The sequence below is a fragment of the Punica granatum genome, chromosome 5, assembly GCF_007655135.1.
Source record: "Punica granatum isolate Tunisia-2019 chromosome 5, ASM765513v2, whole genome shotgun sequence".
Taxonomy (NCBI): Eukaryota; Viridiplantae; Streptophyta; class Magnoliopsida; order Myrtales; family Lythraceae; genus Punica; species Punica granatum.
The window spans coordinates 6,582,214-6,600,265 of record NC_045131.1 but is presented as its reverse complement, the minus strand read 5'-3'; the positions used below and the strand labels follow the sequence as shown (position 1 = coordinate 6,600,265).

The following is an 18,052-nucleotide window of genomic DNA, read 5'->3' as shown; positions in this document are numbered from 1 at the left end:
CCCTGATATTTCTCCCAATAACAATTTACAGTGACATTGTAAAACGAAATATGATCAAGAAAAACAAAAAACATATCGAACATGGACCCGAGGAATTGGATGAGTGGGACTTATAACAACACCTAACAAGGACACAACACATGAGCCCAAGGAGACCGCGGCCATCAATTAAAACCCTGTACCAGCCCCCATCCGGACATCTTGTCATATAGACCGAATTCCAGATTGTAATTTCTACTGCATTTTAGTAGAGCATCCACAACATTGCTTGCTCTACTGGTCGAGTCTTCTCTAACCATTTTGGCTGAATCTGCGAAACTTCTTATCGTTGTTGTTGCTATGCCTTTTTCATGGACCAAATCAACTAATTCGTCCGTACAAATGGTACCATTTTTCGATTGATGAGAGGGAAAGTAGTGGTAGAAGGGAAGGGGGGGTGGGGGCGGTCCGCGTGTGGAAATCAAGAGGGAATGCGGGGCTGAGAATTTTCCATGCAGCTTCCTCACTTTTGGGCCTATTGGTTTTCCATTTTATTAATTATCAATTGAGATTGGAGATTAACTTTTTGAAAAATTCTTGCACGTGGCACTAAATAAAGTCTCGTGGTGGGATATATACTTTTTTTTCACCCTTTATGTATTGAAACTTGTATTTTAACCCTTAGTATTTTTAATCTTGTTACAATATCACCAAGTCACATTCCAAAATAATCAAATATGTTGGATTGATGATGTATCGCGTGTAGACGCCGACACGTGTCAGAATTACTACTCGACTCTTTAAATGTTTCTACCCGAATCACGACAAACCCGACTCAACTTTTTTGAACCTAATGATTTTTCAAGTAAGTCGATTTAACACAAAAGCTATTCATAATTAAATTGGTTCGGATTTATCAATATGATTCGTAGACTCGGATTACTGTCAGCCATGGCATCCATCATCGCCAGAGAATAGAAAGACAGACTTGGGTTTTCATTTGGAGAATTACAACCGGATGAAACATACATAATCAAGTGAATCAAACGAATGAATTTAGTCAACTTATTATTAAGTTTCATGAACAATTTATGTCCGGCCATGCTCCTACGTGCTAACGACGACCATTGGCGGTTGTCTTTTTGTGCAGTTGACGAAAATCGAAGTTGAACGAACATAGCATGGTGGAACGCAAATTCATGAAACAGCACCGAGATTATGAAAATGAAACGAGATTGTTGTAACAAGGCTCCACATATTTTAAAATATGGAATCTGTAGCGCCCCGTTTGGATTGAGAGAAATTTGATTTTAACTTTAATTTTAACTTTAACTCAACACACTACACAACAAAAACACACGTTTCCCAAGTCAAATTTATAATCGCATCTCATTTGTCCTTTTCCACAATCAAAATTAAAATCAAAATCAAAGTAACTTTAACTCTGAATCCAAACGGTCCCTTAGTTTTTTTATGGGAATCACTATTCCTAAAACTAATGAATTAAAAAAATAAATTAAATTTAGGAAAATGGGTAAAAAAATCTGAAAAACATGATTCCTCTAACCACCATTTACCTCTAACTGTAAATGACTCGCTTATATGTTATCATTCTAATTAGATTTGCTTAAGCGGATTACAAAGATGGCCAAAGCCAATTTATAAATACACAAACTTATTAGTAATTTCATTAGGGTCTTCTTTATTGATGCTTTTATTTTCTCTCATAAAGAAATTTATATCCCTAAGACTATTTGTAGCATAAATGAGCTTTGGTAGACATTGCAATTAGCTTATACCAACATAAATAAACAAAATAAAATTAGCTATATTCAAAATATTTGTTTATGTCAAATGGTCGTCAGCATTGCTGCATTTATCAACAACCAAGACTAAAACATGAGTAGAATATCAAGGTCGGCTGTGACAAGTCATTTAATTGATCAAAATAATTATTGCTTGAAGTCTTTAACAATTACTTGTTGTTATCCATTTAGTTAGATTTGTTTAAGCGAATTATAGAATTGGCTTAGGCCAATATATAAATATATGAACTTACTAGTTTTTTATCAGGGTCCTCTTAACGGATACTTTTATTTTTTCTCCTAAAAAACTTTATATTCCTCGGACTATTTATAGTACGAATGAGCTCTAGCAGACAAGACAATTAGCTTGAACCAATAATACAAAACAGTTTTAGAAAGAAAAATTAACTCGATTGATGAACGGAATATCCTTGAAAATTATCAATTTATCGTAACAAAATGGCAAAATATCCCTCAATATCAAGGAATAGTATAAGGAAATTATTGTTGTAGAAAAGAAAAGTTGATAGAAGGCCCAAAAAAAGTTGAGAAAGATTAACATAGCCAGCCTCCAACGAACTCTCTGAGAATACTACGGGAAGCCTTGAACTATGGCGCGGTTTAAGGAAGTGAAACAAAACATGTCAATAGGATCAACCATCGTGATCAAAATTAGTTTCCCATGACAACGGCGGGACGTTCGATAGGGGACTCTTTTCATATTGAAAGCATCTCGAAATTGATGAGGGAGTTGAAGTTTCAATTTCAATGAACAAAATTTTCAACTAGGTACAAAGAAATGTAAAAATCAATTAATTGTAGAAACAATTTGATGATCAAAAAGGCCGAAACCTCCGCATCAATTGCACCACGACGATCGAATGTGGTGATTGGAATTGAAAACGATAAAATAAACTAATAAAAAATGAAAAAATTGGTTAAAAATGATAGAATGAACCAATGAAAAATCGAACAAACCAGTTGAATAAATAAGACTAAATCGAATTTGCAAAAAACTAGACTATCAGTTCGGTATTAATCCGATTAATTAGGTTTGAGTTTCGCCCATTACTCCGATTACATTTTGTCTCTGTATGGACACGTGTGACGGTATGATTGGGCCATGTGTTGAATGAGTGAGGGACGAGTATAAATTATTGTGGGCAAAAACCGCTAAATGAATAGTAGAAGGACTACAATTTTAGGGACAAAATATGTAAATTATAAATCGCCAAGATTTCATATTGAAATATTTAATGGATAAGATTAGTGTCTCACCATAAGACTTTATTTATTATCCCATGATAGAAACACTCTAATTTTTTTTTCTCTATAAGATTACTGGTATGGCTAGTCTTTTGATTGAAATTAATTGTATGAGAACATTGGTTTGATTAAAAGCATGAGTTTTTTCTAAAAGTTTCAGATTTGATTCTCATCAGTGGGATTACCCGTGTTTCTTTTTTTAGATTTTCTTTCAATTTCTTTATATTAAGGCCATGAGCATTCTATTGTAATAAAAAAAATATAACCAATGCTCATTAATAGATCAATTTGTCATTAAATCGCTTTTTTTTTTGGTTAATTAAGTTGTTATTATCCTTCCAATCTGCATGGATTGTGACTGTTTGCATCCCGTGGCTCTATATGGTAATCTTCTTCTTCTGGCCCTTTTCGCACCGCCTTTTTGTCTTATTGTCTCCATCTGCACGACGTCGCGGCCCTTCCATATGCGCAGAAGACATCCTCAATATAGCAATCACCGAGCCCAAAAATACATTCCACATCGATAGATCTTCTTAGACCGGTTGATCGTAATGTATCGTGCTATATACGAAAGTCGTCTGTAAACTTGTATATCGGCGTGACTTACCGACAAACTAACCAGTATGCGTGAATCACTGCTGCGGCTAGACAATTGTTTATACTAAGATGAATTAGATATCGGATCACATCATACACCGAACTTGATCCGAACAATAATATGATATGAAATTACGTGTAGACTCTGTACTGGTTTCTGTCACACGGCAATTCGTGGGAGCTGGATCATTAGTCGATTCAATTATTCTCTTCAAGATTTTTTTTTAATATTACTCAGCTGCTCGATCGACTTATTTCAGTAGTTTGGACAAAAGTAATTTTCGTCTTTTTTGAAAATGGGGGCAAAACGTGCAAACACAGGCATGCAATTTTCGGGGGCAGAAAAAAGCCCCATGTGGGGTGGGGCAGGGGGATGAAGGAGTTCTCACTTTATATATTATTTTACGAGGTTTGGATGAAAAGGTCGTAAAACGTGTGTTCGAATTTAAATTTTTTTTAAACTCAATTCAACGCAATATCACTTACCTTAACACAATTATTACTTTTTCTTAATTTTTTAATTTTTTTAATCATTCAATTTAATTTTTAATATTAAATTTTTTCAACTATTCATTATTTTTTCCACAATTCAACAACACAGTCATTACTTTATCTCAATTGTTCATTACTTTTTCACACTTTTTCTCATAATTCAACAATACATTCATTACAAACCAATTAAAATAAAAACTCAATTCAATTCAATTCTAAAACCAAATACATAACCGTTATAATTACCTTCATGAGTTAAAACTTTATAGGCGTAATTGGTAAAAGTTTTTCATTCGAAATAGATAAAATTGTTATATTACAACGAATATTACAATAGTGAGACTCACATTTATCTCCATAAAAATAAAATATATATTATATTATCACTCATATTTTTTCGTAATTCAATATAGATTACAAAACATAACAATCGCATATTTCAATTCAAGAAAAAAAGTTTCATAGTTAAATTTTTCATCCAATCTTCACTTTCTCTGTAATTTAACAATACTCCAACCAAACTCCGAGAAATCTCCAGTTTTCCATGAGAGGTTCCAATTTTCCGACATCCATAATTCTGGGGAAAAAAAAAGAAAACCAATTTATTGAGCTGAATTGAGGTGAATCGGATTTTGGATAATCTCATGTCTTTTTTTTTTTCTCGTAAACTTCTTTTACTTGATGGAGTTTTATTCTCTTTACGAACCATTAATTTCTCAGAAAGCGAACGTTGATGCATGGAAAAAAATCAACAAATTAGCAGTGTGATTCTCTGAAATGTTCTGTCGTTTGCACCATAATATGGTAAAGAGCAACTTAAAATTCAAGGCGGACAGTGGTCTCAATCTCATAATATATAGGATGAATTCTTTGGGAGAATATTCATTTCAGATTCCTGAATTTTATCAAAAAATAATAACAGAGCAACCATTTTCTTGGCGCATGACCCAACACCTCATTCCCTTTTCTCTCCCTCAGTCAATTATTGAGCAGAGAAAACTACAAAAAAAAAAAAAAAGAACAGTAATATGGGAAAGTGAGAAGGCCGGCTTGCTAATGACTGTCGGTTCTGCTGCTGCTTGGCCTATATATAGCCAGAGCTTCTCAAGCACTAAGAACCGTACATCTTCCCCTTCCCCTTCTCCTTCTCCTCTCCTCTCGTCCTCGCGCTTCCCCTGCATTATCCTCTCTGTCGGATAGCAGCTCCAGAATCTCAAACTTCCAGGTACCCTTTCTTGGGTTCGAACTCCCCGTGTTTCATGTCCTGTTTGCTTTAGTTTTCCTGGAATTTTGTTGAATCTGCTTGTGGGTAAGTCTTGTTTCTGCAAAAGTTTTCTTCTTTTTGCTGGCTTCGAATCTTATGTACGTGTCTGCTGTGGTTGGTTTTCGGTTTTCCATTTTTTCCTCTGCTTCGTAACAGTAGAAAGGTTGCCCTTTTCCCTTTCCCTGCTTGTTTCCTGTTGTTTGTCTGCTTTGTATGAGATCTTGATTTCCTTGCTCTTTGAGGACTGCTGTCTTCGAATTGTTTGCTGTTTTTGCCTCATGGAACTCCGAGAGAGGATATATTTCGGTTGAAAGCAATGTCAAAATGTGCTTATTAATCTATGAAAGCGGATGCATTGGGACTCTTAATAAGGAGGAAACCGTGACTTGGAAGGATTATTAGAGAAAATGAGAGAATTTACTTTCTATTCTCATGGTATGGAAGCAACTTTTTGGAAGAAAACCCACCAGGGCTTAGTGTTGCACTACTACAAAAGCGCATCTACATTTTAATTCTCTGAATTCATAAGTAGAGTTGTAGGCCTAATTCATGGGAAACGGAGTGGGGAAGGGACTAATGTAAAATTGATTGAATCTGGTTGTGTTACTCTTTGTTCATTTCATGCCCATTAAGTTTCTGACTGTTTCATGAATTTCGCAGTATGGGAAGCACCGATGGAACCGACTATGGTGCCTACACCTACAAAGAGCTCGAGAGGGAGCTCTACTGGCCCTCGGAGAAGCTCCGCATCTCCATCACTGGGGCGGGTGGCTTTATTGCCTCCCACATTGCCCGTCGCCTGAAGACTGAGGGACACTACATTGTCGCCTCGGACTGGAAGAAGAATGAGCACATGACCGAGGACATGTTCTGTCATGAGTTCCACCTTGTGGACCTCAGGGTCATGGAAAATTGCCTGAAGGTCACCAAGGGGGTCGATCATGTCTTCAACCTTGCCGCTGACATGGGTGGGATGGGATTCATCCAGTCCAACCACTCGGTCATTATGTACAACAACACGATGATCAGTTTCAACATGCTCGAGGCTTCTAGGATCAATGGAGTGAAGAGGTAGGGCCCATGTGATCAAGCTTAAGAGATTAGGATACTTGAATTCCAATAATAGGAAGAGGTTGGTTCAGAAGATGTACCAACTTCTTGATTAACGAAGAATTGCATGACCTATTGAGTTCCACTGTTCAACTCTTTTGTGAACTTATTTCCTCTGCATGGGTATATCTTGCATTTTGTTTTAAAACTTGGGCTGCCGTTGATTCCTGATGGTTTTGCTCTTTTCTTGTTCTCTCCCTCTTGTAGGTTTTTCTACGCCTCAAGTGCTTGCATTTATCCTGAATTTAAGCAGCTGGAGACCAATGTGAGCTTGAAGGAGTCCGATGCGTGGCCTGCTGAGGTTCGTTGCTTTTCTATCAGTTATTATGCGTTGCACTTATATAGTCATTGCTGCTACATAAGAAACTGAAAATGGAAAGTAATAGTAAATTTTCTATCTTACCCCCAACGGGGATTCAGCCTCAAGATGCTTATGGCTTGGAGAAGCTAGCAACAGAAGAACTCTGCAAGCATTACACCAAAGATTTCGCAATAGAGTGCCGAATCGGAAGGTTCCACAATATTTATGGCCCTTTCGGGACGTGGAAGGGTATAAATTCAATTTCTCAACTACCGTAGTTAAGTGCGCATTTGTCACCTTTAGGGGCAGACTTATTTAACTTTGTTACCCATTTTGAATATGTCATTGTTTAGGTGGAAGAGAGAAGGCTCCAGCTGCTTTCTGCAGAAAGGCTATCACTTCCACGGATAAGTTTGAGATGTGGGGCGATGGACTCCAAACCCGATCCTTCACCTTCATTGATGAGTGTGTTGAAGGGGTTCTCAGGTAATGCTATTATTTCTTTGGAGGTCAAGTCCTTCATTTTCTTGAATGTTTCTTGGAGGGAAAAGATTTTTGGCCCCTTTGTGTTAGTGGCCACGGAACCATGCAATAAAATCTAATGTCAGGTCTTTAAGTAAGTTAATTATGGAATTTGTGCAGGCGAATAAAATGAAAAGAGTTAATTTTGCAAATGAGAAATTTTGTGATTTTTCTATGGCCGTTTCCTTAACAGTTCTTTAACCATCTCTTCTTTCGAACAAATAAGCTAGTTTTCATTGATGAACCTTTTTCTACCTCGAATATGGACCCATTTCTGTGAATTAAGTAGTAATGTAGTTTTCTTTTGCACGAAGAGGAAATACAGAAGCTGCTATTTTCAAAGAGCTATATCAAACTGAGAAAATTGGAAAGTGACTTTCTAACCTAATCCAAGCTTTGCAGTGGAAGTCCATGGAAACTCCATAAAAACCAAACATTATTTTGTCGTACGTCTATACTACGTTTCCTATAGGTTTGTATTTTGAGTAAACATGTATTGTAACGTTACCAAAACTGCTGGATAAGCTGCGTGATATATATCTACCTCAGATAGAAATTCGCTTGTTTAATTTGCTTAGTCTTTGGCATCTTTTGGCTTTTCAGGCTGACAAAGTCGGACTTCCGTGAGCCTGTGAACATCGGAAGTGATGAGATGGTGAGCATGAATGAGATGGCCGAGATTGTCCTCAGCTTTGAGGATAAGAAGCTCCCGGTCCACCACATTCCCGGGCCGGAGGGTGTACGAGGACGAAATTCCGACAACACCCTCATCAAGGAGAAGCTGGGGTGGGCCCCAACCATGAGGCTGAAGGTACAGACGTCTTCATATCCCTAACATTAGATCTCAGTCCCTGACTCGGTCTCATTTGCTCAAAAAAAGACCATTATCAGAAACCTGCAACTCACCTGACTTTTTTCTTTGCGAAACTGCAGGATGGGCTGAGAGTCACGTACTTCTGGATCAAGGAGCAGATCGAGAAGGAGAAGTCCCAAGGGGTCGATTTGGCGATCTATGGGTCATCAAAGGTGGTTGGCACCCAGGCCCCGGTCCAGCTGGGCTCACTCCGTGCTGCTGATGGCAAGGAGTGATGGCGACGGGGACGGCTCCTCAGATCTTTGTAATGTGGGCATTTAGTATATGATGATCTTGCTAGGAAGACTAGCTATTGTGGATTGGATCGATAGTAGTAGATGCTCGGTCGATATGGTCTGTCTCGGTATTATCTTTGATGTTGGGGGCATTTATGTCTTTCAGTATGTTTGCTACTTGAATATCCCATGTTGCCTGATCTTCGTGCCGATATATTTATCAATCAGTCAGTTTGGGCTGATGAAAGTTCATCCAAATCAGTCGGTTTGGGCTGATGGATCCTCTGGCAGTTGGCTTAAATCTCACTTGGACATTGTCTATGGCCCATCTTTGGTTATCTATGTAATATGTATTACGTCTTTTCCCCTTGATTGAAAGACTTCTATCGTCGAGAAAAGAGCGTAATGTATAAGCCCACATTCTCATCATATCGTAACCTGGCCGTTCGAAATTTGATTCTCGTAGTTGGACTGTTTCGTCCCTCTTTTATCTGATTTTTTCCCTTTCCATACTAGATTAACTGAGTGTCTCTTGAAATTGAAAAAAGGCTCATACCGTCACCAGCAAAATTTAGTGCAGTAACAGTCGATACGCCCTTTACGTTGGTTGATGTTACAGTTACACGTGGCGACCTCGAAGTGAATCGGGATACCAAATTTTGCTCTAGTATTCTTCTCATATTCTTCTTTTGTTTTACCGATAACTGTTTGGCAACTGCATTTAGCTATCGTACTTTAGGATTGTTATTATTTTTGTTAGAAGTGGGGGTTATTCTTTATTAAGAAGCCAATGACCTCTCATGGGGCCACTGGCTTCTTCCACGGTGCAAATTAATAGCTGATATAACCATATCAGTGCCACTGATAAACCGTACTATCGATAATTAATTTTATAGATTCGAAGTTTACGTGATGTTTTTTTGTGACTCGAAAATTAGTCTCAACTAATAATACAGCTCGTACTTCAAGGAAAAGAAGAACAGGTGATATGGCCATATAGGTGTCGGATGTGGAAATCAAAATGGCTCAGATAATAATAATCATTATTTAAGAGTAGATAAGCTCAAAAGCTAAGCAAATCAAATATTTAATTGCAATTACACGTCATTATAGTGTAATCCTGTCCTGGCTGCCAAACCTACTGCAATTAGATTTCCAATGAAATTAAAATAAATTATCTGTATTATTATCTATGTGTGCAATAAAAATATATAATTGCAAATCCAACTTGCATGCCCAATGTTTTAGCTGTATGCTATGCGTCCTTTGAAATGAAAGAACATACGCGTATTTAAATATGATATAGTTGGACTCGTTGGGGAATATAGTATAAAAATGGAAAAAACGCCAAATAAATAAATAATTGTTACCATATATGCCTTGAAAAAATAATTTAAGGAAAAAAAAAGCTTGTCATAGTTCATTGTCATGATGATAATTTTGATGAGTCAAGTGGTCCAATTCTCCTTTATTCATCGAGGATCCTCTTTCCATTTTTCATTCTCATTTATCTTTAATTCCATTGGGAGATTTCCATTGTCGGAACATACCGGTATATAACCAATTGCATGGTAACGAGTTGACCAATTAGCAGAAGCATGCAACCGACTGCCTAATCATTCGACGAGTGAAAAAGGTCGATTTTCTGGATACAAGTTCGGCTTCTAAAAGTAACGCGACGAGAGAGGATCACCGAGAAAATCTAACTACAAGATTGTGATTCGGATTCACAATACTAACGAGAATAATAATGATGACTGTATCAAAAGAAAAGAGACAAACTTTGATTGATTGAGCGCCTTAAAAGCAAAAAGATCGACGACGGGATACCCCCATGGTATAGGGTAGGGGCCAATGGGTGGGGCCCAACTGTGCCATATTTATCCACAAAGTGGAGCCAGCGCCACGTCTGCCGTAGCTCCTCCAATCGGAACCACTTGATTTCCATATTTATATTTATTTTTGCTAAAAAATTAATAAAAGAAAAGGAAATTAAGGTCTTCTCTGCCCTATCCAGATAATAATTTGGAAAAAATAAAATAAAAAAATAAAACAAAAATATTGTGGACCAGGTATGTCCTTTTTCGGAAATCTAACTATAAGGAATTTGTTGAAAAACGATAGACAAGTTAACCAAATTGACAACGATTTGGTTGCTATCCAATTTTATTGGGCTCTTTGGAGGTTGATTCGAAAAATCATCGGGTGCTCGAAACAGATCGAACGATATATATATATATATATTTATTTATTTATATATATATTTTGTTTTTCTTATAAAGTATCGAATGAGTTCTCGTAATTTTATAAAATAATACATACTATATTTTTGAAGGCAGTCCCAATATTTGAATTCATAGAGCGAGTTGCTTGAAATGACAATAGGGAAGATGTAGATTCTAATTTAGGGAGAGAGCAAAAGTAATTTTATCATAAATGGAATAATAATACATAAATTTTCTTATAATTTTAAAATTTTAAAGATAATTTTTCCTTTTAGTCTATCCATGTAAATTTTTACCCATAATCTTTATAGATAAACATCTTTTGTGCTCCATAACCGAAGGTATTTTTAATTAGTTAATGTCTTCAGAGATTTAAAATCTATAAATTCGCATAATCTGATAATTACGATTGCATGCATTCGAGACGTCTCCCGCATGGAGTAAGACCAATCATCTGCGAAAGGATCAATCAATATCGAGATGAAGAATCAATTCATCACAAATATTTATAAAATCTATTGTAAACATTCAAGAAGATTTTGGTCGCACAGTGCTTCAAGTCCACACATTTCCTTCCATAGAGATTAATCTACGATATTGAATCGCAGGGTCATTGCACGCAATTCATGAATTGGCTTTCCCACTTGCAAATCCTTTAAAAAAAAAAAACATAAGATGACAATAATGCCCCTGGTCAACCTTCGTTTAATATATAAACCCCACGAAAAACACGCCCCGATAATACAAATCCGAAAAGTCCCAATTTCTCCCTAAGAAAAGAGAGAGAAAGAGAGAGAGAGAGAGAGAGGAGAGAGAAAGTAAATGGATAGGGTGTTCTCAGTGGATGAAATGTCGGACCAATTCTGGTCGCCGCCGCCGGGGCTGGCCAAGCCCGGCGGGCCGTCCACCATGAACCGTAGCGAATCGGAGTGGGCGTTCCAGCGCTTCCTCCAGGAGCAGGCCTCCCCGAAGGCCAAGCCGGCGGCCAGTAATTGTAATTCTAATTCCTCCTCGGCCGGCGGAGAAGAAAACGATGTCGTGGAGATCAAGGTTCCCCGTCTCGACCGGAATGAGGGGTCGAGCCAGAATCGGACCAATGCGAACAATGTCCATGTCAATGGCAATACTAATAATAATAACGTCAACCGCACGGCCCACCCGCCGGTTTTTAATGCGGTGCCGGAGAATATCTCGGTCGACTCCGAGGAGTACCAGGCCTTCCTCAAGAGCAAGCTCAACTTGGCTTGCGCCGCCGTTGCCTTGTCAAGGGTACTCTCCCCCGCTCTCCGTCTCTTCTTTTCCCTCTCCCTCTCTCTGCGTACGGAATGATCGACCGTTTGAATCATGAGAAGTGTGGCTATGAAAATGTTTTTCCTCGTTTTCGTTACGATCTTCAACTAAGGAATCAATCAGCCAAATAAACGTCGACTTTTCAGTTTCTCTGTCATATCTGATTGAGAATTTCTTGTGGGAACTGTTCTATTGCTGCTCGAGCTTTCTGGGTTTGTGTTGTTCGTGGAGGCTGTTAGTTCAGCTCAGTTTAGCTGAGGGGAGCTTTCTGTCGAGCTTTATTTGAACGGTTTTCCTGAGATGAAAAAGATGAACTTTTTGGTGGAAGACAACATCAAAAGGATTGGTTCCAAAAGCGGGACTTTTGACTCATCCTTGTCCTGTTCAATGTTATTCTTGTCAAGCTCGACTTCTATCTAAGATGAGATTCATCGATGTTTTCGAGTTGAATGGGTATAAGGATATATGAAAGGGAGTGATTCTCAAGGGTTGATTGAGGATTGGATAAGTGACAATTAGTTTGGATAACTAGGTAAAAAATCTTATTGAAAAGTAAGAAGTGCTATCCATCACAACTCTGGGAAAGTTCAGGTCATGTTTCATTTTTTATGTATATAAGGCTTCGAATGGATTCTGCTATGCTAAGCTGTCGTTCCCTTGCGTATACTATGCACAGGCATCATATGTCATACCGCAAGAATCTGCTGCTAAACCCGAAGACTCACAGGCTCCAAAGGCAGCACAGCTGGGATCTAAAGGTCCTTCTAAAGGTTTGGCTTTTTTTTTGGCAGTTGGGTCTATCTTCATCAATCATGTGACCGTGTAAATAGAATTCGTTAGTTCCAATCATCTTAGGTACCCTCCTTAATAGGACATCGTGACGTCATCAAGGATCTGACTTAGTTTATCTGCTTCTCTGTACTCGCTAAAGTTTTTTGTACATCCTTATTATGCCTGTTCCTGATGAGATATATATATCTATATAGGAGCACCAAATGAACTCTCGAATTCGCAAGATAAGGATGGCAGTGGTGTCCCACTTGGAATTCCTTCATTACCTACAAAGCAGAAGAAGATTGCGGTCCCTGTGAGATCGACAACAAGTGGATCATCAAGAGATCAATCAGATGATGATGAATTCGAAGGAGAAACTGCTACAACTGATAATATGGATCCAGCTGATGCAAAGCGTGTAAGGAGGTAATTGCTATGTGCTTTGCACTGATCATGTACTCTTCATATCCGGCAAAAGTTTTCTGAGATTCATTGTGTGCTATATGGTTCATTAAGGACATATTGGGTCGATTTGTGTGAGTTGAAGAAAAGTTTAATGACTTGATAAGTGCTCTTTCAGAATGCTCTCCAATAGAGAATCGGCTAGACGCTCGCGAAGAAGAAAGCAGGCCCATTTGACCGAGCTAGAGACACAAGTAAGTTCGATGCCCCTTGTTACATGTTAACTATGACTCCTCATCTGTGTCCTCTCTCTGGCCTCCTAATCTTCTCCTGATGAATGACAGGTTGCTCAACTTAGAGTTGAGAATTCGTCTCTCCTCAAGCGCCTTGCAGACATAAGCCAGAAATACAGTGAATCAGCAGTAGATAACAGAGTCTTAAAGGCAGATGTTGAAACATTGAGAGCAAAGGTATATTCTCATGATTATTTGTCTCGCTGCTGCTATCGTCCTGCCGCTTACCTTGCCTGTGATTTCATATATCCAGGTGAAGATGGCCGAGGAGTCGGTGAAAAGATTAACGGGACTAAACCCAATGTTTCATGCAATTTCTGAGATGTCCTCGGTGGGTGTGCCCCCATTTGACGGTAGTCCTTCTGACACGTCAACTGATGCTGCTGTTCCCGTTCGTGATGACCAGAATCACCAGTTTTATCTGGCCAATTCTAGCAATCCTGTGTCCTCCTCTCAGGATCCCAGATTCAACAATGGGGTGGCAGAGATTACTTCCTCAGCTGAGAATGGAGCCCAGAACAACGCCTCAGCTGGTAAGGCTGGTAAGCTGGGTCGGACAGCTTCGATGCAAAGGGTCACAAGCTTAGAACACTTGCAGAAGCGGATTCGAGGCAATTAAGTCCCCGTGGTCCATAGTGCAAGGGAAAGGAGTAGGATTCTTATTTAAGTGTAATTAAGAGGACTTTCTATCCATCTCTATTCGTTTATCAACTGTGATTCCACATGTTTGCATCAAATGCAAGCATCTGCATAACAGTTTATGTAATTTCTGCTGCTTTATCATTTTATAACCCCATCTCTCATCTCTCTCTTGATGAAAATCTGACAGCCATAAACATGTCTGAAGTAAGAATACGACGCAGCAGTCCTTGATCACTTTGCAGAAGATGCCGCATACAGATCTTATCTCCTAACTGCTAGCATAGCAATGAATTGATCCTGTGTTTTCATACCTGGTAATGTACTTGGTTGCTCTCCCACAATGCGATAAAGAAGACGAACAAGTGCAAGCCCGAACAAAAGTATACCTACGATCATCAAGAACTAACTTTTCCTTTAAAACTGAACCAGCACAAGTAAGAAGCCATTCTCAGTAATGGCACAGCAAAGCAAGGTGCTGGAAAGGAACAAGTTGCCCCTGCAGGTAAAACTTGTTGGAGACAGGCGAGGTAACTGTCATGTCGAGACGGCACCCAGCAGTATTGTTCGGTTAGCTTCTTCGTAAGCAGGGAGAGAATCAGGGTCGTCGAGATCATCTGGGCATGGATTTCGTCAGGAAAGTTTGAGGATTTAGGTTTTTAAGTTGCAGCAGAGGAGGAGCAACATCTGAGTCTTGAAAGAGTACGCATTGAGTCGTTTTCCTGATGGTTGCACGAAGTTGTTTGCTTTAATGGATAATTTTCCGTTAATTTACAGACCGCCAAAGACAGACAACAGAGCCAACCCATGACAGGAAGTTGCCGTCTTAGGATTGGCAATATCTTGCGGGTACGACACGATCACTTGCCATGCCGAATTCCAAGACATACTCTTCCGCCAGCTCCACTTTTCTTTTTCATTCTTCTTTTCTTTGTCAATATCTTGTCAGAATATGCGATCACTAGCTCGACATAAGATACTTATAGCGGGTTTCCAATTGACAATTTCTTATCGAGACTTACAATAAGATCACTTGGCATGGGTTTAAAATTCACTTAAAATATCTCATGATCAAATTGAGTTGATGTTCGAGCGACAATTAATCTCGATCAGTCAAATTGCATACCTGGGGAAATATTGTATTTTTCTGCGAAATTGAGAAATTTCAATTAAGATGTCCCGACTATGATGGCGGCCAATAGGGTCAACCAAGAACCAGAAACGAGCTAAAAGACACCGTAGCTTCTTATCTCATCTTCTTCTTCTTCCTCTTCCATCAACGCAAACACAGAGAAGAGGAGACAAATTCCCAGAAAACCCCATAAAGAAGGAAAAATCTTTGAGGGCAGAAGCCATGGAGATCTCTTCATCTCTAACTCTCCCTCTCTCCTCTTCCCTTCCCAGGCTACCCTCCCTCCCTTTCTCTGCTTCCCGTTCCACCTTCTTCACTAGCACTTCCTCCCTATCCCTCTCCGACAAAATCAAGACAACTGCCCGGTGTAGTGTCGGTAAGAGTTCGTTGGTTATCGGGGATTCGGGGAGCAGGGCCAACAGGGCAAGGAGGGGTTTGAGTTGCAATGCCCTGTTCGGGCTCGGCGTGCCTGAGCTGGTCGTGATAGCCGGCGTCGCTGCTCTGGTTTTTGGGCCCAAGAAGCTGCCTGAAGTTGGGAAGAGTATCGGCAAGACTGTGAAGAGTTTTCAACAGGTGAGCTGGTTCTTCTCTGGGTCTGTTCAATTGCTGAGGAAATGCTAAAAAGTCAGTCCCTTTGTTGTAGATATTCAGCTAATGGGATGTCTCTTTGATTGGGCTGCTCAAGATGTGGAAGTCCGATCTGGGATATGTGTGTTAGTGTTAGTAGATTAATTCGTGAGCTTCGACTTCGAGTGTTGCTCTAATCTTGTATGCAATTAGCTCTTTGAGGTTCGATAATTGGAGTAGTTGTGATTACTTACCAGTGGTTGTCAGTCAGTGGATTAGGACGCTATCCGATTTTGTGACATGAGGGCAAATTGCACCGGGGTTGGATTGAGGAACGGGAGCAAAGTTTAGGGAGATTTTAGTTCCGGAAAAAGAGTAAATCAAATATGAGAAGGGATAGATTTGTGTAGCAATTTTGTGGAATGGGGGAATTACTGGAGATAAAGTTGATAGTTTATAAGCGCAAAGTTCATCAAGGAGGTTGTCCCGATAGATAGAATTCATCGAAGAAGTTACGCTCTGTGTTCTATACTTTATTGTATTTTGCATGTGTTATTGTCTTGTACAAATGTTACAGGATGGCAGTGAAGTGGAGGAAGTTACTGTTTTCCTTCTCCATGTTTAGCTGGTTTATAGCAAATCTTCTTGAAACTTTCTGCATTGAATTTATTAGATATTCCTTGCAAGATGAGCTTTGAGTTAAGGGGAAAATGCTGTCTGGCAATACTTATGATAGCATCTCTTTTGCACATCGCAAACAAGTGTCAGTTGGTAAGGTTGTTCTCATATGATTGAAAGGGAACATCACTTGTTCTATGATTAAATTCCATGTTCATAGAGCAATGTAGAATGAACTGACAGTATTAGTTCTTGAAGCTTCTTGAGAGGCCACTTAAGGAGGATTTGCTCACTCACGAGACTATGCTTATTCATCGATGCTGAATCTGATTATCTACATGAACTTAAAATGAACTATGCACCTGAGCAGGTGATAATATCTCTTGCTTTGCTATTTCATACAGGCAGCTAAAGAATTTGAGTCCGAGCTTAAGAAAGAGCCTGATTCCACATCTGAGGCCTCTACTACTGAGCCAAAAGCAGTCAGCGAGGAGAAAGAAGAGGACCCAGTCTCTAGTTCAAAGGAGAGTGCTTGACACTCTGGAGATTCATCTCGTTGTGAGAGCCAGCAAAATGCTGAGTCCGGTGAATATAGAACAAGTTAGTTGAGTTTAAAATTGTAGCCCCATTGTATGAGATATTTCACCTTTCAAGAGAGAGATTATTGCTATATTCATTTGTCTTCGATTCATGCTTTTATCACGCCTTCACCATTTCCTCATATGCTAGTCTCGTTTACGTGCAGTTTGTGGTTTCTTGGTGTCCCTTTTGTTGGGTTTAACCGTGTCAGAATTAGAATAGATTTTTTTTTTTTGGATTGTATCTCCATTGATTCTTAATAGGTATAGATCGGGACAGAGAAGCAATGCACCACTGATGACACTATCTGCTCAGGTATCTCTTTGCCTTACCGGCAAAGTTCTCTGCTTTTTTCTGTTTTGCAGTCAAATGCCTAAGGTCATAAGCCTATGAACTAGTAAGATCTAATCGTTTCTTGATGAAGATCGGATTATTTTCCTGATGCAGGGCTCACATGCCCAATTTGGCAATAGCTTTTCTTAAGAAAGAGCTATTACTATAAGCCTCGATTAAGTGGCAATTAATGCAGAAACTAATTTAAAGCTTGACCTAGCTACCTTTCCGGCATCTGGATTTCTATATCTAGCCTTCAAGTTCACATGTCAAAGTAAGAAATATAGTGCAGAGAACGACTTGCTAATCTATGTCGACTGTACGTCTTTTCTACGAATCTGATGTGAGTTACGTTTTCTTGTTAATACGATCCTGTTTATTGGAAGGTGCATACATGACCTGACCTGTCTAGAGCAGGATCATGGGTGTTGCTGTCGAACCCCAGACATTACAAGGATTGCTTGGCCACAGTGTTGTAGGTTCTTTTGGCAAAATTCTGCTGAGTCACCCTACCATTCAATAAAGGAAGCCTTTCTGGAAATATTAGCTTTATCTATGAGCCTGTGATCGCTGCTTTTTCTTTTGTCTTCCATCGACCGTAAACTTATTTGTTATTTCCTTAATATGAGTTGTTAGTTACTCTCCGAGTCGGAGACGGGGCCTAACAAGTGGGAGCTGAGCCAAGTCTGGCTCACTCATCCGAGGCGTTCCGTTGACCAGATAGGTGCCCTGTTTGTTCCTCGAGTTTGCAGATACCTGTGGTAAAGATATCGAC

General features: G+C 39.2%; 3 protein-coding genes and 1 long non-coding RNA gene across 4 annotated transcripts; 3 read left to right on the top strand and 1 right to left on the bottom strand.

The window, feature by feature from the left end:
* Window positions 1-5,207: 5,207 nt before the first annotated feature.
* Window positions 5,208-8,797, top strand: LOC116207447 (GDP-mannose 3,5-epimerase 1). Its single transcript, XM_031540386.1, has 7 exons — window positions 5,208-5,364; window positions 6,064-6,474; window positions 6,721-6,814; window positions 6,934-7,063; window positions 7,168-7,300; window positions 7,940-8,147; window positions 8,270-8,797. Exons 2-7 carry the CDS (start codon window positions 6,065-6,067, stop codon window positions 8,423-8,425), a joined length of 1,131 nt encoding a protein of 376 aa, XP_031396246.1. The 5' UTR covers window positions 5,208-5,364; window position 6,064; the 3' UTR covers window positions 8,426-8,797.
* Window positions 8,798-11,385: 2,588 nt separating this feature from the next.
* Window positions 11,386-14,230, top strand: LOC116207443 (light-inducible protein CPRF2). Its single transcript, XM_031540383.1, has 6 exons — window positions 11,386-11,919; window positions 12,617-12,710; window positions 12,927-13,140; window positions 13,295-13,370; window positions 13,461-13,586; window positions 13,663-14,230. Exons 1-6 carry the CDS (start codon window positions 11,473-11,475, stop codon window positions 14,026-14,028), a joined length of 1,323 nt encoding a protein of 440 aa, XP_031396243.1. The 5' UTR covers window positions 11,386-11,472; the 3' UTR covers window positions 14,029-14,230.
* LOC116207446 lies at window positions 13,182-13,776 on the bottom strand. The gene is made up of 2 exons (XR_004156922.1): window positions 13,638-13,776; window positions 13,182-13,502 (listed from the first exon to the last, which is right to left on the bottom strand). It is a non-coding gene; the product is annotated as an uncharacterized LOC116207446 (long non-coding RNA).
* Window positions 14,231-15,236: 1,006 nt separating the features above from the next.
* Window positions 15,237-17,086, top strand: LOC116207445 (sec-independent protein translocase protein TATA, chloroplastic). The gene is made up of 2 exons (XM_031540385.1): window positions 15,237-15,753; window positions 16,770-17,086. The coding sequence occupies exons 1-2, from the start codon at window positions 15,403-15,405 to the stop codon at window positions 16,899-16,901; spliced, it is 483 nt and encodes a 160-aa protein (XP_031396245.1). The 5' UTR covers window positions 15,237-15,402; the 3' UTR covers window positions 16,902-17,086.
* Window positions 17,087-18,052: the final 966 nt, after the last annotated feature.

Excerpts from the sequence above, each read along its gene's own strand:
- LOC116207447 (XM_031540386.1), top strand. The coding sequence starts at position 6,065 with ATGGGAAGCACCGATGGAACCGACTATGGTGCCTACACCTACAAAGAG. Across the intron at positions 6,475-6,720 it reads AGGATCAATGGAGTGAAGAG|GTTTTTCTACGCCTCAAGTG; the intron begins GTAGGGCCCATG and ends TCCCTCTTGTAG. Across the intron at positions 6,815-6,933 it reads CCGATGCGTGGCCTGCTGAG|CCTCAAGATGCTTATGGCTT; the intron begins GTTCGTTGCTTT and ends ACGGGGATTCAG.
- LOC116207445 (XM_031540385.1), top strand. The coding sequence starts at position 15,403 with ATGGAGATCTCTTCATCTCTAACTCTCCCTCTCTCCTCTTCCCTTCCC. Across the intron at positions 15,754-16,769 it reads CTGTGAAGAGTTTTCAACAG|GCAGCTAAAGAATTTGAGTC; the intron begins GTGAGCTGGTTC and ends TATTTCATACAG.
- LOC116207443 (XM_031540383.1), top strand. The coding sequence starts at position 11,473 with ATGGATAGGGTGTTCTCAGTGGATGAAATGTCGGACCAATTCTGGTCG. Across the intron at positions 12,711-12,926 it reads ATCTAAAGGTCCTTCTAAAG|GAGCACCAAATGAACTCTCG; the intron begins GTTTGGCTTTTT and ends ATATCTATATAG. Across the intron at positions 13,371-13,460 it reads TGACCGAGCTAGAGACACAA|GTTGCTCAACTTAGAGTTGA; the intron begins GTAAGTTCGATG and ends GATGAATGACAG.